The 18,907-nt window shown below is 33.9% G+C and overlaps 2 protein-coding genes across 2 annotated transcripts in view; both read left to right on the top strand.

Moving 5' to 3' along the window:
* Positions 1 to 18,907, top strand: part of LOC149412660 (uncharacterized) — a 320,577-nt gene that overhangs the window by 191,893 nt on the left and 109,777 nt on the right. The window lies entirely within an intron of this gene.
* On the top strand, positions 175 to 7,492 carry LOC149412670 (uncharacterized). The gene is made up of 3 exons (XM_089645114.1): positions 175 to 296; positions 1,966 to 2,396; positions 6,918 to 7,492. The coding sequence occupies exons 1-3, from the start codon at positions 285 to 287 to the stop codon at positions 7,243 to 7,245; spliced, it is 771 nt and encodes a 256-aa protein (XP_089501240.1). The 5' UTR covers positions 175 to 284; the 3' UTR covers positions 7,246 to 7,492.

Below are 18,907 nucleotides of genomic sequence, written 5' to 3'. Positions count from 1 at the left end.
AATTCATTCATACATATGATATTTTATAATAAAAAACCTCTTGCACCCAAACTCGCACAAGCAAATGTGCAGCAGGTATATTCGGTTACATTCGCTATTTCTATTCATGGTCGGTTTCAGGTTTTCATTAGTCAAAATATCAAGTTTTGTATACTTATTTCCTGAAAGTGTTACCCCCACTTCACTGTATTGTGTTTGGGTCCTAATTGAATATATAGCCTTAATTTTACATTATCAAGGCACAAGCAGTTTTTTCTCGAAAAGGCAAACGTATCACAAGCAACATGAATCCAATTGTAAGTAGACTTTCTTATTTTTCACTTTTGCATTTATTTTAACATTTAGAATTATGTTTGAAAACGCTTTAGATATTTTAATTCAATTTTTGTGAATATTTGTGTTGCTTAATGTAAATGATTACTAAATAAATGTTAAAAAACCATAAAATCCTTATACAGGTCATAAGTCAAAAAGTTGTATTAAATAGTTCATACTGATGTCAATTGCGTACACTTTACCCACAAGCGGTATAAGCATACGTAAGTATTTTCTGTTTTCAATCTTCTCTTGTGTGCAAAAACACCTATCCAAATGCTTCCTCACTAGGGGAATATTTCACTGTGTATTTAAGCATTATTTTGTGTGTTATGCAGCAAAATAACTGCGTACGCTTACCCCCGCACACTTACCACATCATACAAAAATTAAATAACCTTAAAAAAATAGATTAACGCGTAGTTGTAAGTGCATTGACGCATTATTTTTTTTCTGTTATGTAACCACATAACTGCGTACGCTTACCCACGCACACTTCTACAGTAATACAAAAAAATCTTTACAAAACAGATTAATGGTTAGCTGCAAGGGTGTTTACCAAAAGCACCTGTTACCTACGTTACCTGTAAGGTAACTACGTTTTTTTGTATCAGTTTTCACATAATCCTAAGTCATTATCGTACAGCGCTCTTCAATGATTCTCAAAAACGGCGCTTTAAAAAATATCCAACTTTTATTATTATTATTATTGTACAAGACACAAACTGTATCTAAATATAATATAATGTCAAATAACATGATGCAATTTTAGTTGTTATTGCATATCCAAAAACGGCATTGTGGTTTCAGGTTACAATATGGGTTGGTAAACGATAAGAGCTAAATGTTATCCAATTAAATAATGGGTGTGTCATTTAATTAGGTTTTCTGTCTTCTGTAGCTCGCATAATAGTGACACAAATTATCTACCGAACAAAACAAAGAACACTGCTATTTTTTTTAAAATTATTTTGATTTAATACTGTAATATAAAATTGGATAGATTAATCCAAGACGCTATCTAGGTTACAAAAATTTTCGGGCAGACCTTTTCAATCACATCAAAAAGATAGCTGCCAAAAAACATTGAAAATAACTTAAGATAACAAATTTAAGTACCTATAAGATTGATACAAATAACATGATGGTCCGATTATCTGTAAGGAACCCGCTTGCACAACGCGGGTGTAAACTGTGCACCGTAAAGTTTAAGTTTAGACTTACGGAATTCAATACTTAGTATGAGTTAAGGCATGATAATGATAATTACATGGTGCAAACCACAGATGAAAAACTAAATTGCGTAGAAATTGGTAGAAACGGCTGTTTCAGCAAGACTAGAGAATCTGGTTTTGAGTTCCAATTACGATAGTCACCATTTTATTTTCAGTGTATTTTTTTCTTTTATTGTTTCATTTAAAGTTGTTCATATTATGTCCTTCAATCATCGACAAGAGGTTTATTAGATTCAATAAATAGTTAATCCTAATAAATTGAATGTATTATACGATTTTAACTGTGACATGTTATCATTGTTTATGGTATATTTATACCGTTGATATTAAATAAATTATCGAAAATGCGAATGAAGTTTATGGTTATTTTTTGTGTGCATTCCAATTGTTGAAAACTTGTCTTTATACTTTTCAGTTGTTCGCAACCTTCCTGTGCCTGGGCGCCCTGGTATCCGGAAATTCTCTGGAAGATGGCCAGTGGAGGGGAGAAGGTCTGGCCGAGAGCCAAGACAATGGACAGTGGAACGGAGGAGTCGAAAGTGCCGGGACTGCACCCGCTGCTGCATGGGCCGCACCTCAGGGCTCCTGGGCCCATGGTGCCGCCCCACTCGGCCCTGATGGACGTGTTGTAGATACCCCCGAGGTCGCTCAGGCCAAAGCCGCTCACTTGGCCGCTGCTAGTGGTGGAGCCGCCTGGGCCCCCGCTGCCGCTTGGGGAGGCCCCGCTCCCGCTTCTCAGGGCTCCTGGGCTCATGGAGCCGCTCCCCTGGGACATGATGGACGTGTGGTAGACACTCCCGAGGTAGCTCACGCCAAGGCCGCCCACCAAGCTGCTATCTCCGCCGTTGGAAGATATTAACTGCTCCTTACAATGCATATAGGAATTATCCACCCCCGCTGTTTTCGATTATAAAAGCACGTAGGGATCTACTTCTTCCAAATTAAAAAAATAATAATCCACCTGCCATTATATAAATATGTAAATAAAACACACAAAGATTTCTTCTGTTTTTATTTTTAATAATTGCAAAAGATAAAATTATACTACATACGATGCAAAACTAATAAAAACGCTTAAAAGTAACTCTTTTGTTGTTGATGCATAAATTAATGTAGTTATGAACGATGAAAAAAAAAACGTTTCCATACAGATGCATTTAAAAAAAATGTAATACCGACCAAGAGTCCCAACTGCTCCCAATCATCTGGAGCCTATGTAACTGTGCAATCCCCAATTGAGGTATGTTGTGAGGTTGAAAGTAGTGAAGAGGGGTAGGAGATGGGGAAGAGGAAAGGGGTAATTTGCCAGAATAAGATACCCACAGTCGGTAGACAAAAGCCGCTACCTTTAGCACGCCATCCAACGTGTCGGATAAGCTGTCAATATGCACTTTTTGGATTGATAAATGTGAGTGAACTAGATAAGCTTTCAGAATTGAAAATAATCGTATTCACGATACACAGACTTATTTAATTCAATTGATTCCGTTCTAGCTTCGAGAAACAAAAATTGTTGGTTATGAGTCAAATTATGACTATTGATCTAATGAACTAATTTACTACCTTCTTGGTTTAAAAAAGTACATTCGGATGCCAATGTATATACTTCAAAGTTAATAGTTCATTTTGCCTTTAGTTATGTCAATTCAATAGTGAGATGCCCCAATAAAACACGTTGATTGAGTGACAAATATATTTAGTATGGCTCTAGTGAATGACCACTATTTTAAATCGAATTCCACAACAAAAAAGAATTCCATACTTGTTTTTACTTACTAGAGTACAAAATAAGTACTCGCACCATAAAAGCAGTTACAAAGCAATGTGCAGTAAATTTATTGATATTTATTAAGATAAACGTCATGAACAGTTTGTTGTAAAGCATGTTTGTAATTAACAAATCATTATTACGCCGGATTGGGTATTTTAAAGAACAAAGATAAATTAATATATTTGCAGTATCTAGCGACCAGATCTCAATAGTCTCTTCCCAACCTTCTCTCTCAACATTCACCAAATAAGGATGACATAGTCCCACTATCTCCGAATAGTTGGAACTCATACAATTGCACATAACAGAAGAAAGATACATTTATCCAGTTATTGCTTTTATGCTTGGAATTAGAATCCAATGGAATGTAAATACGAGATGTTTTGCATTTTTTCATTAACATACTATTTTAGACTGCTACCAGTGCAGTGTCCTTCAAATGCCAGTAATTGGGCGGTCACATAAGTTATATAAAATAAAAAAGTGTGTGTTGTTGTTATGATTTTTTTCCTTTATTTTTTATCGGCAGATCAAACGTCCAAATCCGGATAAAACCATCTATGGACAAATGTCCACTTTATATAATTTAACTTCATACATAATATGTCTACCGTCTATTAATCACTCGAGTGCTCGCATCAATAACTAGAATATGAGTTGAGTTATTTCGTTCGAGTTGAAATTTTCTCGCACTCATTTAATAAAAATTATACGTTTGAATTTTTAAATCAAGACATATAAACTGATTATAGTGCTACATAGCCAATGCATTTACCTATATTTTACGTTCCGTCCTATATTTTTAGAATTGATAAAAAAATTATTAAAAAATCGTAAATGCGTGAATTCTGCGAGTCAATAATGGCATATTATGGCGTGCTATCACTCAAGACGTTTTGCGAACTCGGCATAATATGCCGAAAATCACTCAAGGGTTAGTAAACAAATTCATATATCTATTCACACAAAGGCAGCCTGATTATCAGTATACAAATGGGCTTACTATTTTTAATCTTTGAACTAGATTAATACATTTTTAAGAGTTCCAACTGCCCGGAACACAAGAGAAAGAAGGAAGATGGGATAGAGGAAGGTTGAAGTACTTGGTTATTAAAAACCCGGTGACAAAAAAAAGGTAATACCATTTCACGAAAATTGTTTTTTTTTCAACAGGGCAATACTGAGAGCATTTGCCACAAGATCATTATGTGATAACTTTATTTATTTGTTTGAGCAACCCGAAACTTCTTGATTTGTAAGCGAGGATTCTAACCGCTGGGACATTTTATCCTATGATATTATATCTATACATATCTACACTAATCAAAATATTTTTTCCCTCCAATACTTTATTTTTATTAAAATAATATTTTTATTTAGATGTATTTAAAAATTCATATACCTACCTACATATAGAAATATATATATTTTGGTTTTATTGAAGATTGAACCTTAAATCAGGCACAATTGAGTAAAATCCCAATTGGGTAGTACAGGCATTTATTTCGTATATTAACTGCTGTAATATCATCCAATTTCAGTGAAATCGATAAATGTCCTCGTGTATATACGTGATTATATCTGTCGAATTTCAGCTTGATCGGATGTCGGGATGTGAGTTAATTTTCACTTCCACGATTTGCACTCACTTATTCACAAAAAACAAAATCAAAATTCGAATAGATGCTTAAAAAATATATATACATAGAGATGAGTGGAAGTTATTAGCATATTCCTCCCACTGCAGCGCAAGGCGATTAGTCGAGAGGCCTAATGGAGAGGTCAAAGGGTCTTCCCAAACCAGCCTCTCCCGATTTGGCTCGCTACGTAGCTGGTAGGCAGGCGCATCTTGTACACACCTCACCAGATGAACCCGGGCACCCCTGCTAAATCACCAAACGTAGGGAACCACTTGAGGTGTCCTATGGCAGGCAATTTCAAAAAAAGTTATTTATTTTTCTACTTCTAAAATCACTTTACCCCGGGACATCCTGTATATGCAATAAATCCCCAAAAATAAATTAATATTTTCACTTGTTCGTATCTTTAATAAACTATAATATTTATATAATCGGCCAATGCATTTAAAAATAATATTTTTTGATCCTTGAAGTTAATATTAGCAATTCCCAAAAGAAAATATGTTTTGTTTCATAGTGCTTTCACACAACAAGTATTGAATTCCGTAAAAACTTAAAACTCAAACATAAACTTTTGGGTGCACAGTTTACACCCACGCTGTGCAAGCGGGTTCTCTACAGAGCATCGGACCATCCCATATGAAACAGTAGAAGATACGGTCGCATCTAGGAAGTGAACTCGGGACTTTTGTCTTGTCGGGGGGCGCTGCTATAAGAATAAGTAAAAAAAAAATTAACCTAGTATCAAAGCTTTTTTTATTGTATTTTTAAGTGAGCCTTTCAAAATCAATTATAAATTTACTCTTATAGCTATCAAAATATATTTAAAGGTTTGGAATCAACAAACTGACTTGGATAGCTAAATGAACAGCCTCTCGGAACAAATATCAAAAACCAAATGGTGATAATGGAGTGCGTTGGTTGTTGTCGTTACATTGAACTGCATTTAAATAGACCAAATTCCTTCTCTATCATTCGATTATCTAAACCAGTTAACAACCTGAACAGATAGCAAATCAAGACCACCTCACTGAAATGTTCTAAAGACTTATGTATAAATTAGTAAAAGACTTCCGACATTTTTACTATTAACAGAAAACAATGCTTAACTTTAGTCTTTCGTGATTAATGCACTGAGAAGCGGGTTTTAAAATAACTAATGTGACAAATTGTCAAAAGAGGTTTAACAGTCTTTTGGTAAGTTAAATTAAATGGTAAATTAATATTTGCCCTTTTTTGCAAGTGGCTTGATTGATTGATTGTACTTTAAGGAGTTAAATTTAAACTTCCTCAAAGTCCTTTCCCCTCCCTTCTTAGGTGATATTGCATGAATATAAAGCCTCGAATTTACATTGACCAGGCACACGCAGTTTTCTTTTGAAAAGGCTAACGTACTACTAGCAACATGAACCCAATCGTGAGTTTATTATTTTATTAATTCAACGTTTCTTTAAACTCAATGTTTAAATTAGTTTATTTGGTTTGATATAAAGTTTTTTTTATAAATTCAAAATGTTATTATATAAAAAAAAATACTTAAAATTGAAATGGAGTTGTACAAATTAAACTTAACAAGTCGGTATCTGGAATCAAAGTGCACTGTAAAAACAAACTCAAAGTCCGTAGCATATAATGTAGTTTCGTAGTATTTCAATTAAAAGTAATTTTTAATATCGAAATCGCCTACAATTTTAACACCAGTATCTTATTTTTGTAGGATTGATGTGTTAACATAATATATCTTTGTCGTATTGAAAACAGTTTAAAAACCGTTAATTTAAAATCATTGTGGAATATATTTCAGTTCATCGCAACTTTCCTGTGCCTTGGCGCCCTGGTGTCTGGAAACCCCCTAGAAGATGGCCAGTGGAAGGGAGAAGGTCTGGCCGAGAGCCAGGACTGGGGACAGTGGGCCGGTGGACACGCTGGAGCCTGGGCTGGACCTGGAGCGTGGGCCGCCCCCGGTGCTTGGGCCGCACCCCACGGCTCATGGGCCCATGGAGCCGCCCCTCTCGGCCCTGACGGACGTGTTGTAGACACCCCCGAGGTCGCTGCGGCTAAGGCCGCCCACTTGGCCGCCGTCAACGGAGCCGGAACTTGGGCTCCCGCTGTTGGAGCATGGGCCGCCCCTGGAGCGTGGGCCGCCCCCGGAGCTTGGGCTGCCCCTCACGGCGCCTGGGCTCATGGAGCCGCTCCCCTGGGACATGATGGCCGTGTGGTGGACACCCCCGAGGTAGCAGCTGCCAAGGCCGCCCACCTCGCCGCCAAGTCTGGCCACTGGTAGGGCCCACGCCCCCGCCCTCTACACTTGACTGATCTACATCTCATCACCGACCAGTGCTGCAAGACTTGAGGAGTTTTTACACCTTCCCTCGTTTTCACCACTGAAAATCCACCAGCGTTATTTTAAGATAAAATATGTTTTATGTATATAATATTATTCTTTTTAATTATTTTATGTATTTTACAATTATTACTTGTGTTTTTTTACATGTGATTATACAAACCGAATATAACAAAGTTAAAAATAATTTGTTTAGTTATTGATATTTATTCTGCGCAGATTTTTATAATAGATACACCTATACTTTTCACCATATTATATATTTTATTATTTCTCACATGAAACGTGCAGCTTGTGTTTTTAGTTGTACTGGGACTTTATTAACTGGTCAACCAATTTTCCTGGAGTACGATGGGCATTTATTGCAAAGCTTAAAAAAAAAGAAGTTTTTAAGCACTAGTTTCATTACTTTCGTAACATCAACAGGTCAAATACATAAATATATATATTTTTAAATCTGCATGTAAAACTACTGAAAACAGCATTAGTGTTATTAAAATGATTCGGTTTTATGTTGCCCTGGTGATAATAACGATAGTATAAAAACTAACCGGCATAGTACATTTATCAAAATTGCACTATTACATATATTCCTCCGTAGTCGAGAGGTAAGGCTCTCGACAGGCAATTCGAAGGTCGCGGGTTCAAATCCCCACGTGCGCAAAAACAAAATTTATCTTATGAATTTGAGTTATTTGACAATTCAATAATTAAAAATGATATCTTGTATTTTTGCGGTACTTTCTAGAGTGGCAAATACTCTTAGTGTACGACCATCATTCTAAAATTGGAAAGTGGCTTTTGCAGGGTTTGGTGACCAGATCTCGATAGCCAGGTACTCCCTTACCTTCCTCATCTCCAACTCCAAACCCTTCCCACCACCATCAGCCTCACAACATATCCGAATATAGAATGAGATAGTCACTGGCTTCTGACGGTTAGGAGCAGTTGGGACTCTTGTGCGGTATTCACATTAAAAAAGTGATATTTTAAATATAATCAATCACTAAGTAGATAATGTATTTAAACCATATATGTGTTTTTACAAATATCTTATATCAAATATGAACCACAGGTTTTGTTTAACGTTTTCCGCAACCAGTTACATTTTCGCTTTAGTTTTCTGAAGGTTTTCTTTTGATAACTTGATCGTTACAGAATTTCTTGATGAATTTTTTTTTTTTTTTTTTTTTTTTTTTTATTAACAAAATTTTTGATACATATACAATTCAGGTACATACATAGTAATATAGAATGAAAGAGTAACAAAAAAATCCCACAAAGGCGAAGCCTGAGCGTGGGTATTATAGTGTAAGGATAAAACAGTGGTGTTTAAAATATATATTTTTTTAAACTTGTTAAATGTATCGATAGAGATCAATGTGATTGGTTTTTTTTTTAGAGAAGTTTTTATTTTTTCTTCTTTTTTTAAAATTTACAAACATATACACACACACACAGACACACGCACACACAGACACACGCACACTCACTCACGCACACACACACACACACACACCCACACACACACATAAGACATAGATGCATGTATATATTTCTTTGATTTAAAGAAATTAATCTTTAATTTACAGAAAGACCTGTGGTTGTTTAGTTATTTAGAAACCGATGGCTTAAATTATAGAAAAAAGTTACTCGCTTCGAAATTATTTCTTATCCAACTTTTAACATTTTTCTTATATAAGTTCAGGTTTTGACACATGTTGATGGAATTGGGTAAAGAATTGAACAATTTTGGGGCAATATAGTTGATGTGCCTTTGGCCCAGCCTAGTTTTGCAGTGAGGGACTGTGAACACGCATGTGGTATGTCTCTGGGTCGAGCGATTTGTGTTTTTGGTGAAATTGATAGGACGCGTAAATATAAATTTGAGACATTGAATACAATAGATCCGTCTTAGTTCCATGATTTCTGTTTCTTGAAATAACTGGTTGGTGGGATATGTCTTGGTCCTTTGGTACATTATTTTAATGATGGATTTCTGAGCAATTTCTAAGGGTTTTACGTGATTATTGTAAGTTCCTCCCCAGGCAATTATTCCATAGGAAATAGATGAAAGCACTAACGCGTCATAAACAAGTTTCATGGTTCTTATATTGACAATGTTGCTCATTCGTTTGAAAATGTAACTTAGGTATCTCAGTTTATTGACCGTCTTTTCTATATGGTAAGTCCATTTGAGTTGGCAGTCTATAGTAACTCCTAAATACTTGATATATTGTCCGAATTTCACGTCTTCGCAATTTAAGCATGTCGCAAAGTTACAATTAGGGTTGTGGAACTTCAGATTAAGATTATTTTTAGGGGATGACTTTTGGGAATTGTAAAAGGGAATAAAGATAGTTTTATTCAAATTTAGACTGAGGAGATTTCTATCAAGCCAATCTTTTTTTTTTTTTTTTTTACTATGAGTCATCGTTTGGGAATAACTAACATAAAGACATTCAGTCAAATTTAAACATTACACTAATTGGGGAAACTTTGCTGGGGTAATAACCATTAATAATTTTTAATATTTTACTTAGAAATCAATTAAGAAATCAGTAAATGAAATTAAAATACCTACCTAGAAATAATATAAATGTATCGTCTGTAAGTGGGCTACCCACAGTTTGATAATGCCTTCAGAGGGCGAAACAGCTGTCACGCGTAGTAATAATTACACAACAGAACTTGTTTAAAAATAAACTGTTTTTATAAACCCAATAATAATATTATTGTATATATAAAAAATAAAAAAATAAAATGGAGTTCTACAAATTAAACTTAATAACAATAAATAATAAAAGCCAATCTTTGACTGTTGCAATACATTTGTTGGCTTTACTGGTTGTTTCTTCCCACGTTTTACCTTGTACTGTTATTGCAGTATCATCGGCGAAAGAGAGAATTTTACCTGGTATTGCAATATTGCATAGGTCATTGATGTAGATTAGAAAGAGTAGTGGCCCTAAGACAGTTCCTTGAGGAATACCATGTTTTGTCAAGTCATAGGTGCTTTAGCTTGTTCCTATTTTTGTGCGTTGTTGGCGATTCAATATATAGCTTTTTAATAATATGAAACTTTTGTTTTTAATACCGACTTTAGAGATTTTTTTTAATAAAATTCTGTGGTTGACTGTGTCAAACGCTTTCTTTAAATCCAAGAAAATGGTTAGCGTTTTAGTGTTAGAGTCAAGGTTAGAGTATATGCTTTTGGTTAAGCTAAAGATAGCGTCATCGGTGCACAGTTTGGTTCTAAAGCCGTATTGATTAGCTGAGAGGATATCATTAGATTCTAGAAAGTTCATAATTTGTCGTTTTAAACACTTTTCGAAGATTTTGGATAATTGAGAAGTTAAAGTTATAGGTCTGTAGTTGTCTGTTTTGAATTGAGATCCGGATTTATGTATTGGGATGATGTGAGAGAGTTTGAAGTCATTAGGGTAAATGCTATGCCTGATGCAGTTGTTGAAAATATGATGTATTGGAATGATTATATGCTTTTTAATTGATTTAATTGTGGTATTGCTAATGTTATCTGGGCCATTTGCAGACTTCTCTTTAAGGTTGTCAATTTGTTTTGAGATTTCAAGTTCTGTTATTTCTTTGAAGGTAGATAGTTCATATGTAGTGACATTAGAATCTGAAAGGCCGGGAGGAATTTGATTCGAGTGAATGCTAAGACTGGGATTATCATCTATGAGGGTTGAGGCGATGTTTGTAAAGAAGTGATTGAAATTGTTTGCAATGCTCTCAGCGTCTTCGATGGTTGTGTTATTGTCAGTAATGATTTTTTGAGGAATTTTATGAACTTTTTGGTTCCTGTTAAAGATTTCGTTTATGACGTGCCATGTTTTTTTGGAGTCGTTGTGAGCATTACGTAGTTGTGTAGAGTAGTATTGTTGTTTTTGTTTTTTTATGATTGGGTTTAGGTAGTTTCTAAATAAAATGTATTCGTTCCGTTTGGTGTGGTTCTGTGTTTCGTTTTTGGATGTGCAATATATTTCGTGATTTTTATAAATCTTAAAAAGTTTGTTTCTGTGTTGTATTGAGATTATTAGTCCGCGCGTAATCCACGGTTTTATGTGTTTGTGCTTACTTTTTGGCGGTGCTATTGTTTCTTGACTTTTTTTAATACAATTTTGAAGTATTTCATAGAAGGTATTTAAAGCTAAATTTGGGTTGTTATTAGATAGGACAGCGATCCACGATTCTTCGTTCAGTAAGTTATTTAAAGTTGAATAGTTGATTTTAATCATTGCTTTGTTTTTCGGTTCAACAGAGATGGATAAATTTGGTGTATGATGGCCGTAAAAGGTGGGATAGTGGTCAGTTATGTCGATTTTTAATGTAGCGGATTTATGTTGGAAATTTTTATGTGTTTTTAGAAATATATGGTCAAGACATGTATCGTTTGGATGATTAGGTCTGGTAGTGTTGTTTATGTATGATAGGTATCCTGTGGAGTATAGAACATTTAGATATTCGTTTGCGGTCGGATTTAATACAGCGTTTTGTATATTTATGTTAATATCACCCATAAAAAATGCAAAATCGAATTGATTCGAGCTGTTATTGTTGATAAAAGTTTTGATTTCTTGTGTAAACAAAATTGGGGATAAAGAAGGGGAGCGGTATGCTGTTAAAATTGAGTATTTTTTTCCTTTGGAGGAGAAGGTTGCATGGACGGCATTTGCATATTTGAAATGAGTGTTGTCTATGCTAATGTTGGATATAGTGTGTATATTGTAAAATATGGTTATGCCATCGTGAGAGGTGTGTCTAGACGGAACTGAAAAAGTAGTGTAGTTTGGTAAGTTGAAAGGGGTACATTCGCGCATTTGTGTTTCAGTGAGTGCAATAAAATCAATTTGGAAGGTTAACGAATTTAAAAGGATACAGAAATCATCAAAAAATTTTCTAATGCTTCTGATGTTCATGTTTAGTATGTTGAAAGATGTGTCGTAGAAAAGTGTGTTTACATCTTCAAAATTGTCACATTCAAGAGTTTCAGGGATACTGTTTTCTTCTGAAGGGGCCATTTTTAGTTGAGTCCGGAGGTCATCTTTGAAGGTACAGGAGGGAGTCCAGGTTATTGAAGGGGTATGTCGCTCGCGTCTCTGATGTATATAATTGGAGTATCCTTATTTTTGCGGAGAAGGACGTTCCCGTTCTTCGTCCACGCGTATTGGTAACCCATCGCCTTTGTTGCTCTCGCTAGCCAGAGCAGTTGTTTATTTTGTGGCGTCAGCTTATCGTTTATGTAGATGGGTTTTTCTGAGTTGGAGTGGTTAATGTCTTTGGCAGAGAAATATCCCGCTTTCTTTTTTTGGAGAATGATCTTGTCTTTTTCTTCTTTTGTGGCCATTTTTACAGTTATAGATTTTTTTATGGAGTTGGTGTAGGAGTTTGTTATGGTGTCAAGTAAGTCTTCATATCCTATTTTTTTGAAGATGCGTTCTATTGGAATTTTAGGATTTTCGTCTTTCTTCGTGTCGATTCCATTGATTTCAAGCGTAGTGTCGAGAAAGTTTTGCAGAGATTGGTTGACAATGTATTTTAAATTTTTATTTTCCTTTTCAACTTCCTTGATTTTTTTGTGCAATTTGTTTCTCTCCGCCTCGTAATCGTCGATTTTTTGTGAGAGAAAATCGATGGTTTTAGTGAGTTCGCTCAACTGGTTCTTGATGTTATTGACGTCTTTCAATTCAGAATTAAATTCTTTTTCTATGATTTCTGACATTTCTATCTTTATGCTGTCGAGGTTTTTTTGGTTTTCAATATTTTGGTTTGTTATTTGGGATATTATATCTTTTTTCATAATGTCCATTTTTTTTTCTAGGAACTGAATAATCTTGTCTTCACTTTCCAGAGTGGTTGTCTTGCCTCTCGTGCTTGCCATTGTCGATTTTTGAAATTTACCGTTAAATTTGATTAAAACTGCACACTTCGGTAATTAGCGCCTAAATGCCGCAATCCGTTTAGCACAGACGAACAATGATGACACTTTCCACCAATGGGACACTAAGTGACGACACTTTCGACCAATGATGATCCAAATGTTTGCGTCTGCGCAGTTAGATTGTAATTGATTTCAGATATATTTGTTCTGGATAAATTTGTTTTTCAATTCACGATACCGTACAGTATTCACTACGATGCTGAAATCTAACTGATTTAAAATGTCAAGCACGAGGTAATTTAAACTGGGAGACACTTTCTGTTATGTTTGGTTGCAAACCGATCTTGTTTACGTTAAATATAATACGGAGCGTTATTCAACATTACACACACTGTTAAGTTGGTATTGATATTTCAGTAAATACATTTCAAAACATTCAAAATTACGATGTATGAGGTATAATAAATATTTTTCTCGTATTGTGTAATAATATTATCATTATTTGAATTTTTCTCCTGAAGGAACATTGCGTTTTCTGCTTATAAAGAGGACTATATTTTAATATTAATTTATTGCTTTCCATGAAATTGTACATATTATACGTAAACAAAACAAAATGTCTAGATACACTTGTCTGAGCGTCAAAGTAGGCACTCATTTAAGGAAACTGTTTTTGCCATGCATATCTCATTAAGACGATACAATACCCTAAAATAGACTAGAAATCTTGCCCGGCGTATCGGATGGACCTACAGTCGAATTTGCCCTAGTAGGCCTAGAAAATTAATCTTTTCGCAGGGTGTATTTAAATTAATTCTGATAAACATATTACTAAAATCTCAGATTTTTCCGAATGAATAATAAATTACTCGAATTTCCCATAATATTTTTCCAAGAATGCGAATAGATTTTTTTGATATGTTCCTTTAAGTTTCGTTGAACAATAAATGTTTTATGAATATAAATAATAATAGTAAATTTACTGTCACAAATAGAGATAATGATTTCCTCACTGGGATCCACCGTGCTCAAGATTTCATTTAGGTAGTATAAAAATTTAGTAGTACTCTTACGGATAATATGAAGTAATTGGTTCCATGATAACTTCTCAAAATGATAAATTAGCACACCTTTAAAAGGTGATATTAAGTCAGTAAAAGTGATATGTAACCTATTTAACCTAGTTTTTGATTCATCACGTTTCATAACTTTACAACACTTTTTATAGGTGTGTTGAATTGTCATTTTGATGAGTTATCCGGCCACCGAAGTGGATATAAATATAAAATGTAGTTTTTTTCTGAAATAAAAATATGTGATATATTTCATGGAAAATCAAAACTTTTTTTTTAATTAGTAGAAAAGGAAAAATTTTTTTTTAAATTCTATTGTTTTTTACTCATAAAAAAATCACTTTTTTATTCGACAATTCAACATTTTTACCTGAAAACTACCAAAAAAACGATGGAATTTACTACTTTTCACCTCCCGAAATTAGTTCATTTTATCCTAGGACATCTTGTATTACGTAAAATTTACAGTCGTAAGTAAATTCCGTAAATATTTTCATTTTTGTGGTACTCGGTACCTACCTACGGGCCGCGAGGTGCGGGGAGCACTTCGGCGGTAGTCTGTATTGCCATTCGGTATTCTGTAGTCTCACAGTTAACAAGCAATAAACGATCTCTGTAATTATTTAACCAGCCTTACGTATTATAATCAATCCTGAACCCAAGCCCCCTTTTAAGGTGAATCTACAGGATACTACAGTATATACAGGATATTCAGTAATTTATAATTTTTGTTACGCTACTATTTATTACCTGCCTTTCTTGATGAATGATGCAATTTACTTCAAAATAACATTGATGGAAAAATAATACCAAAAGCTTAAAAAAGCCTATTACACTATTCTGGAGTCCGAATAGTTTTTTTTCATTATTATTTTTTATCGTAATTTTAGCTTGTGCATATTTTGTTGTTGGATATGTTTTTACGAATTTGTAATATTTCAGTTCATCGCAACTTTTCTGTATCTGACCGCCAAGGCGTCCCAACCCCTCTCCCCCCCCCCTGGAAGAGGGCCAGTGGAAGGGAGAAGGTCAGGACTAGAGCCAAGACTGGAGACGAACAGTGGACGGTGGACACGCTGGAGCATGGGCCGCCCCCCACGACTCATGCGCCCAAGGAACTGCCCCTCTTGGCCTTGACGGACGTGTTGTAGACACCCCCGAGGTAGCTGCTGCCAAGGCCGCCCATCTCTCTGCCAAGTCCGCCGCTGGCCACTGGTAGGGTATATGCCCCCGCCCTCTACTCCTGACGATCTTCTTATCTCATTTCTGCACTCCTGATAACCTTTCTGAATATTTTATATAAGACTAATGATTGTTTTTTTTATATATTATTTTACAGTTGCTTGAGATATTTACCTGTGATTAAACAAATCAAATAAATATACCTTTATTCCAAATAATCTTATTATTTTGTTGGTTTGTCCAACATTGTATTTTCCACAGTGTCTATTTTTTTTGTACGACTGTTAAAGAAGATTTTATGTCCTTCTCAGAGTTAGAAATATGCTTAAAACCCTGCAATCATATCAACATTTCCTTCCTCCCCTCACTACCTTCAGCCTCTTAATATGCCAGATTCCAGGCGTTGGGCGGTTTTACATTACGATAAAAAAATATAGGTACTAGCCTCAAGAACAGTTTTTAAGCTCTTAAAAAATGCGCTGTAATTTTTGAAGATAATCTCTTTGATTAATCGAGAAAAAAATAAATTTTATGAAATTCCCTCGGTAGAGAAAAGAATCGCAAGGTGGTTCAAAAATTGTGAAAACGACATATGTTATAAATTATTATTTTTTTGGTAAACTAATGTTTTTAAGACAAGTTTTTTTATGCATTCTACAAAGGGTAAGAATTATTTTTATAAGCAATAATTATTAGCCTGAAACGGGTTCAAGTCCCGTTGGCGTCATGTATCTTTTATCAGGAGATTTTTCAATGTGGATGAGTGTTTCAGGCTTATAATTATTGCTTATAAAAATATGTTATAAATTTATAACATCTGTTATTTACCATGTTATAGGTATGAACAAAGTCACTGCGTTTCTTGACATCCACATATTTTTGCATATTTAAAAAAGCATACTTTAATTAATTAATTTATTTATTTATTTTGGGAAAATATTTTACATTTCATAGTACAATCAAGAAATTTTGGCCTCACTGGATGGCTTACTCGTGCCGAGAACTCCATTTTATAATAAAAAAATAAACACAATGCATTTAAAGAAAATATATATAATGTTGGTGAAGAAAAAAAATATAAGAAAAAGATAAATTAAAACTAAAAATGTTGATTTAATTAAAGTTAAATAAAATTAAAATTAAAATAAATGTTAAAATCGATATATTTATATTAACTATGTGTGTTTGTGAGTGATGTGTGTTTTATATTGGTTTTGTGTGTTACGTGTAGGTTTTATTATTTTATATTATGAAATTTTGGTAACATTGTTAATTATGTTGACATCATTGTCGTTTGTTAATTATAACCGTTTTTTGTTATAAGCACCCTCCTTCTATTATTTGCATTTACAGATAATTTTTATTTCAAACCATATCTTCTTCAATCTTCTTTTTCATTTTGGACGCTTGGTACGGAGCCCATAATGATAACAGTTTGTTGAAGCATTATCACTAATCTTATAAAATCAATTCAAATCCCTTGATGAAATTTTAATAAAAGGATTTTCCAAATGCGAATAATATTTTGATAACAAACAAATCAACATTTCTAAATAGTGCTGAAAAGCTTTCGCCGTTTTGCTGGCCGATGAAGGACAGACACTACACAGTTACACAGTGCATACCGAGGCGGTGACTGACATCATGATATTGTCATTGCAATTATTTGTTCTGGAATATAAATAGGTACCTTGGTACAGCCTGTCAAATAGTTTCAAACAAATAAAAATGTATTTATTTTTATAGAATTAACGGCACAGGTGCCATTTACAAACATAATAGTCGTAGTACAGTTTAGAAAGAAGAAAGGATATAAAAATTATAAGATTGTAGTGAACGAGTCAAAAGAAAAAATAATATAAACTAGTACAAAGTTATGAAAGAAACGAAAAGAAACAAAAAAAAACCTTTTATTTTTTTAATGATAAACTCATGTTTATAAGACAAGGTTTTTTATGCATAGCACAAAGGATAACAAATTATTATAAGCAATAATTAGTCACTTGAAATATCCATACAAATTGAAAAATGTCTTGACGGCATCTAGTGGGAAATTTAGCACTAACAAAGCGTTTCCTACAAAATTAAAATCATTTTGATTGTTAAGAGGTGGAAAAAAAATAATAAGCAGTAATTGTTGATTTAAGTACTAGTACATGTTGAATTATTTGTCGTGTTTGAAATAAGCCGACGTAGCTCAGTGGTCTCAGAGCATATGACCGACATCAGAAGGCGCAGGTTCAATTCCCGTCGGCGGCATTTATTTTACTCGGGATAATTTGTTAGCAAAAAACCTGTTATGCAGTGACTTCGTTAAAACATGCACTGCTAAAATGTTTAATTAGTACAGCTTTATACTTCAATGGAGGCATATTAAAAATATCAGCTAACATAGCACAACAATTTCTAATAGTGTGCAATCTATTTATAACAGAATTGTAGTCTGAAACCGTAGTATTATTGTCACAATAATTCATTCTGTGACAATTATAAAAACATAAGCCTAAAAATAATAGTTATTGAAGAAGAAATAATATTAACAAATCTAAAGGACACATGAAACAGAAAAGGCATTTAAAAAACGGTAATGGTTGCAACTGGGGATCGAATTTATGAAGTCTCTCTTACCGGGAAAACACTTAAACCACTAAGCTGCTGAGACCTGATTATTATTTGTCATTTTTATATATTATGAGATCGATAAAAACGACGGAAAATAATCAGGTCTTGGAAGTTCGATAGTGGGGTATTGTTCCGGTAAGACAGAGGTATTTAAACTGTTTTGATTCACCGTTAACTGTTCGTTTTAACAGTAGTCACCAGAAAGAGTTGCAGAGTGATAAATGATACGTGCCACCATAAATGATAATAATAAAAGTTACATGAATTGTAACTAGCAAATATTCTATTAAAATGAAAATTATATATATTTTTAATTTAAGATGTCATCGCAGGTCAATGAAATTGGTGTTTTTGCTCCTAGAGACATTGATTGAAAATATATAGGAATTTTGAAATTTTAAGAACTGTAAAATTCACTCAGGCTTATTCTGTATAATCCGATCTGCTAAAATATACTCACACCCTACATCTTTAGCTATATCTATCATGAAAGTTAGATATATATATATATATCATTTTGCATCTTTTTAAGAATCTTATCTGGTTGCCATTTCTGTCTAAATCTTAAATAATGTAATATTTAAAGAGAAATTCAATCAATGTAATATTTTGATTGGGTTTTCCTTAATCTTATTACCTCATAATCTGTAAATAGAAAGGATGTGAACAATTATATTGTGGAGTAATTCAATAAACCGCTGTTCCACGCCTTCTTTCCTAAATGATTAGAAACTTCACAGGTGGAAATTTTGTCAAAGCATATAATTAATTAAATAAAATCGATCTGGTTTTACAATATATACATTTTTATTTGTTTTGCTAC

The sequence above is a fragment of the Hesperophylax consimilis genome, chromosome 22 (assembly GCF_061612785.1).
Source record: "Hesperophylax consimilis isolate HC1 chromosome 22, BYU_Hcon_1.0, whole genome shotgun sequence".
Taxonomy (NCBI): Eukaryota; Metazoa; Arthropoda; class Insecta; order Trichoptera; family Limnephilidae; genus Hesperophylax; species Hesperophylax consimilis.
The sequence above is the reverse complement of the archived record's forward strand: the minus strand, read 5'-3'. Positions and strand labels throughout refer to the sequence as shown.